The sequence below is a fragment of the Rhinopithecus bieti genome, unplaced genomic scaffold (assembly GCF_001698545.2).
Source record: "Rhinopithecus bieti isolate Rb0 unplaced genomic scaffold, ASM169854v2 scaffold_48884, whole genome shotgun sequence".
Lineage (NCBI taxonomy): Eukaryota > Metazoa > Chordata > Mammalia > Primates > Cercopithecidae > Rhinopithecus > Rhinopithecus bieti.
The window spans coordinates 179,536-185,448 of NW_016819304.1; the positions used below are offsets into that span (position 1 = coordinate 179,536).

Here is a 5,913-nt window from a genome sequence, read left to right on the forward strand (position 1 = left end):
AAAAAAAAAAAAAAAAAAAGAAAAAAAAAATATTGAGGCACAGATCTAAAAGATGTTCTATGTCTGGAGAAACCAGACATTTTAGAAAGTGTTTTAAAAAATTAGCAACTTCCGGCCGGGCGCGGTGGCTCAAGCCTGTAATCCCAGCACTTTGGGAGGCCGAGACGGGCGGATCACGAGGTCAGGAGATCGAGACCATCCTGGCTAACACGGTGAAACCCCGTCTCTACTAAAATACAAAAAACTAGCCGGGCGAGGCGGCGGGCGCCTGTAGTCCCAGCTACTTGGGAGGCTGAGGCAGGAGAATGGCGTAAACCCGGGAGGCGGAGCTTGCAGTGAGCTGAGATCCGGCCACTGCACTCCAGCCTGGGCGACAGAGCGAGACTCCATCTCAACAACAACAACAAAAAATTAGCAACTTCCTTAGGGATTCAGAAGTATACTATGTATAAATATGGTATTTGTTTATGCCTTTCTTAGAAATATCTGAGGATGAGGATCAGATCAACATTCCAGAGCAAAGCTCTAAAATATACCCTGACTATAGTAACAAGTTACTTCTAATTCCTTCCAGAATTAGCACTGGTTCCAATAGGGGAATTCTTCATGGAATCCCCAAATTTGGGCAAACGGCATAGAATCACTAAACTTCAGTATTAGAAGCCATATATATATACACACACACACTCTACAATAGCCCTTTTTACAATAATCTTTTTAAAATATGTTTTTTAAAGAGATGGGGTCTGACTCTGTTATCCAGGCTGGAGTGCAGTGACATAATCATAAGCTCACTACAGCCTGGATAACAACTCCCGGGCTCAAGAGAGCCTCCTGCCTCAGCCTTCAAGTAGCTGGGACTACAGGTGTGTGCTAATACCTGGCTAACAGTCTACAATAATCTTCTCGGTCCCCACCCCAAATTAAAATAACTCCCCGTAAAAGCATGGGGGAAAAGTACAAAATGGTACTTACAGCTGAGGTCCTTTCTCATCAACTCCTCCAAATAACAATGCTACTCCAAAGGGACGAGACTAGAACCAAAAAGTAAGAGATATTAAGATAAATGGCTATGAAGTAAGGAGTGAGAAGGGCTGGGAATGTTATGTTTACAGGACAAATGTCCTAAGTCCCACAGAACAATAAAAAAACTCGACACAAGTATCACACTCACCATGGCACCTGGATCTGCATCTTCTTCTCCAAACTGGAGAGCCAGATTGGACACAGCTTGGGTCACACTCTCCACTGTCATTGTCTCATTGTAGGTGAACCAGTGGTTCTAGAAGAAGAGCAAACCATGGTACACCCTTCTAATAAGGACACTGAGGCAGCCCACCATCTCCCTACGCATATTTCTTTAAACTGGGATTGGAAACTGAAGGCTCAAATGTGGTTTTCTTAATTAACATTAACCCTGAGTACTTGGGAGTACATGAGAGGAAGAGAAATAGCTCTGGAAATAAACATTATCACAAGGACTCTAAGCAACGACGGACAAGAGAATTATTGCCTTGAAAAAGAGGGCTATGCCCTGAAAGCACCAAGTGTACTCTTGTCAAAAACTAAAAGTGCCTCTTTCCCTCAAAGACTCTAGCTTATTCTGTTGATGTTTAGGTTAAATGACTTATTCTTACATAAGTACAGACAGCAAACTTGCAAGTAAGTGCAAAAAATTTACCGTGTGATATATTTTTCTTACTAGCCTATCTCCAAGCAGCAGCTACAAAGTTTAAAAAAACAAACAAACAAAAAAAACAGTATCCCTGACCAGTATTTGTCAGCTAGTACAAGTTATTACTCACCAGAGGAGGGCTGTTATTTGCAAGCCTGGCAACAAAGGCAGTTGAGGTGAGAATATCCTTTAACTATGTCCACCTCCTGCCATGATGCTCCCACAGGAAGTCAATTAGGAAACAATGCATTGCAATGCATGCTTTATATAAGGCAAAGCCAAAAAAAAAGGAAGACACTGTCAGCACTACTGACCAGAGCCTCTTTAAAACTGCAATGATCAGACAGCTAAACTCCAAGCCCCAGAAAGTTCTAACTGGGAATTCTACCCAAAATTATTCCCAAGAGCCACATCTAATATTGACACAGATACCTGCATTATAGCCCAGGCAGCTACATAATCACTAAACAAGGAACTCAAGCATCCTGGTAAAAGGGAGATAATGCCAATTTTACCTGTGTCTCCACTCTGGCTTTATCAATTAAAGTCTTAGCATCAGCAATTAGCCCACTCATGGCACAACCTGCAATGTAAAAGCGACAGTGACCCAGTGGCCAAATCCTTGTACAACTCTTTCATTCACTCAGGAAATCCTGAAATTCTGGAGTGGAACCATGGCAGCCATTCAGCTATCCCATGGCATTTTATACCCGAAAGTTTAGACAGGAAATGATCTGCCCTGAACCAAGTATTAACGATGTTAGAAACAAAAAACCATCCACAATGACACAGAAGTCCAGATGATAAAAATAAGTCCAGAGAAAAGCAGCTAAACAAACATGAATTTCCACATATTACATCCCTAAGCATCCCTTTAGCACTCTTTGTAGATGATGATACATTTTCAAACTAAGCAAACATGAATGTCCCAACCTGGGAGACAGAGAAAAGAAAATCACCTCACTATGGACTACAGTGGAGGACTCTCGAATACATCAAAAGCCTTTTGCCTCTCTGTCCCAAACACAAAACAACTAGTTATATCAGAGAGAGTTTGCCTGATGGCCAAGCTGCCACAATTATGACTATAATTGTTATTTTACGCACCATGACTCAAATCTAAATCTCCAGCCTAAGTTTCTCTCCCAAGTTTCAGACATATAAAGCCAAATAACTTCCTTAATATATCTACTTGGACATATCACACACTCATTTTCCTTCTAGACCCCGTCTTCTTCGTTGGCCCTCACAACCAATCAGATCACAAGTTCTGTCAATTTCTATCTTCCTCTCCATTCTCTGGCTCCTGTGTTAGTTAAAACCTCCACCATCTCTTTGTTTGGACTATTACAAGTTTTTAACTGGCCTCCCTGCCTCTAGTCTACCTTTAATGTCATTATCAGAATGGCCTTTCTAAAACTGTAATGGGATCCTATTACCTCATTGCTTAAAACCTTTCCCATCCTTGCAAAAGGATTACATTGAAGCCTTTGGTGTGGTAAAAAAGGAATTCCACTCTCTGACCGACTCATCTGTTGCTGCAGTTCATGTCCCAGTCCCACAAAACTGCTTGTGCTATGGTATTTTATATTTTACACCACGACAGCTTCAGTCATTTCTATTCCCTCTGACTAGAATGCTCTCCCTTGCTATACCCAGACACTTGTTTGCCTTGTGTACACTTCCTTATCTTTCAGAATTAAACTCAGCTCAAAATCACTTTCATGGAATCCTTTTCTGAAAGCCCCACTATCACTGACTCCAGGCAAAACTAATTATTTCTTCCTTTGTACTCCTACTGAGAACACACTAGAGTCTTTCTTAATACTTTTGTCACTTAATTGCATTGACTTACTTACATGTCCACCACAATTAGACCGTATGCTCCTGGAAAACAAGGACTATGTCTTACTCCTTTCTATTCCCTGGTATCTAGCATAATGTCTGGCACATTGTAGGTTCTCAATTTGTTGAATGTAGTGACACTGAGCTACCTTCAAAAGACAAGTGACTCGAGTTAAAGCAGACACAATGTTCCAATCTTAAAAGATAAAATCTCAGTTTCTATATCTATGAAAGAGATAGTATCAAGCTTCCAGAGTCACCCCGGCATTTGGTTCTGATGCCTTCAAGCAATTAATTATTTTACCAATGCTTCATTAATTAGATGACTAGACAGGTTAAGAAAATTTGGATAGCCAAACAAAATGCCATTCTGTAAGTAAGTAGAACTACTCACCCTGTAATACTATTATACAATGATGTCAGAAGTCAAGGCAGGGGAATTAAAGACCAAAAAAGTGGGTAGAGGGAACAAGGAACACAAAGATAATCTGAAAACAAAGGAGGAAGACTGATGTAGTCAAGTCTATATTATTCTTGTAACTTGTAGTCACTCCAAAGATCTTTGAGAATTCCTCTTTTCTCAATGGACACTCCAGCTTCCCATACATAATCCTGTGCTCTAGTGGCCTCCTACTAGAGCAAATATTATGCATCAGTAAAGACTGAACCATCGTAAGGAGCTGGCCTATGATTCAACCTTTGCATGTTTCAACAACCATCACATTTACCAAGTCTAAATTTGTGGGGAAAGGTACTTCTAGGAGTAGGTTAAACATAAATGAGCCCTGCAACAGCCTCCTACTCCTACATTTACGCATTCTGGCCTACTGCCTGGAAAACAATAGTGAACAAGGGGATAACATGTTCGTTTCATAAACCTTCCTTGGAACATCATAAGAGGACTAATTAACCCAGACCAGGTCCTACAGAACAGCTTTCCTCCACTCCTTACCTATGTGAGCATCAATCTCTACAATTTTCTCAATGCTGCTAGGCTCCATCAGTGGGGAAGTAATTCTCTTCTCCACAGCTAGGCACACACCCTCTGATGTCTGGATCCCAATGGCTGTAGAACCAAGCTAAAGAGAAACATCTTATGATTACCATATACAGATCAAATAACTGTCTCACATACTCACCAGATAGCTCTCTGTAAATCTTCACATGATAGAAACTTCAATTGGCCACATTTTATAGGCAGAGAGAAGAGCACCCTAATATACTCTAAGTGATTAATATACTATTCCTGTCAATAGCAAGAATATTGATTTACAGAAAAAAGTTCTTTTTTTCTCCCTTAAATTTTTTTTAAGTTTTTAATGTTTTCTTTATAATTTACCCAGGTAATTTCTAGAACCCCAAAAGAGTAAGTTCAACAAAGTCTTTCAAACAATGGAAAAATCCATTCTCTAATGCCAATATTTGGAGGAGGGAGGATTCAAAAGTTCTAAACATAGTGGGCAAGAAAGTAATAAAACTCTTAATGTCTTTTCTGGACCCGGTCTCTTTTCACCTCTTAACGTCTATCTTGGTCTGTTCCAAGAGGTGATATTCCCCAACCTACCTGACCTCCAAAAAAGTAATAAAGGAAGGTACGGAGGGACAAAAAGAACCACCACCATCATCACCACCAACAGCGTAAAACTATTAATTATTTAAGGTCGCTAGAAGTCCACAATATCCCTGGAATTCATCTCTTTATGTAACACCCAGCCATCTACTACTCCTCTATGCCCATTTCCTACAAAATGAGGATGACAATAACAAGAAGGGTAAACACATTATGTATTACAAAATGCTTAAAATGGTGCCTGCCAAATATGAACAAATGTTATTCATATTCCATGCCTAGATTACTTCAATAACCTCTCTCATCTTTAATCTCTCTCAATGTATCTCTCATGTTATAGCCTGACTGATCTAATAAAATGCTATTATCATTATATTTCTTCTCTCAAGAATTAACATCACCCTATACTGCCTATAATATCCAAATAAACTTCCAGAGCCTTCATATCCTGATGCCACTTTTCCCTTCCAACTTCAATACTCGTTATTCTCCAACAAAATCCCTCAGGTATAGCCCAACCCACTTGCTCAAGCCACATTATCTCCTATTCTTGCACCCTTCTGCTCATGCTGTCTCCCCTGGAATACATTCTTCCTTTCCCCTATCCAAATTTCACTCATCAAAGCCTTCCATGACTATGTTTTGTGCTTTGAATTCCCATTATATTCAGTTATTTCTACAAAGTAATCACTGCCAAGTGTGAGCATTGCAAAGGGTTCCAAAGAATCCCATGAATCTTTATGTATAACTTGCTTAACATGTCTGCAGACTGATCGTTTCACACACATTATATTATTATTATTATCTTTTTTTTTTTTTTGAG

The 5,913-nt window shown here is 39.8% G+C and overlaps 1 protein-coding gene across 4 annotated transcripts in view; it reads right to left on the reverse strand.

The window, feature by feature from the left end:
- PSMA5 (proteasome 20S subunit alpha 5) overlaps positions 1-5,913 on the reverse strand; it is a 27,541-nt gene that overhangs the window by 10,586 nt on the left and 11,042 nt on the right. For all 4 annotated transcript variants that reach the window (XM_017858776.1, XM_017858777.1, XM_017858774.1 and 1 more), the window contains 4 exons: positions 4,473-4,599; positions 2,191-2,258; positions 1,175-1,282; positions 976-1,034 (listed from right to left, as the gene is read on the reverse strand). In XM_017858776.1, coding sequence (XP_017714265.1) covers positions 976-1,034; positions 1,175-1,282; positions 2,191-2,258; positions 4,473-4,521 — 284 coding nt within the window. In that variant the 5' untranslated portion in view covers positions 4,522-4,599. The remainder of the gene's footprint in view (positions 1-975; positions 1,035-1,174; positions 1,283-2,190; positions 2,259-4,472; positions 4,600-5,913) is intronic.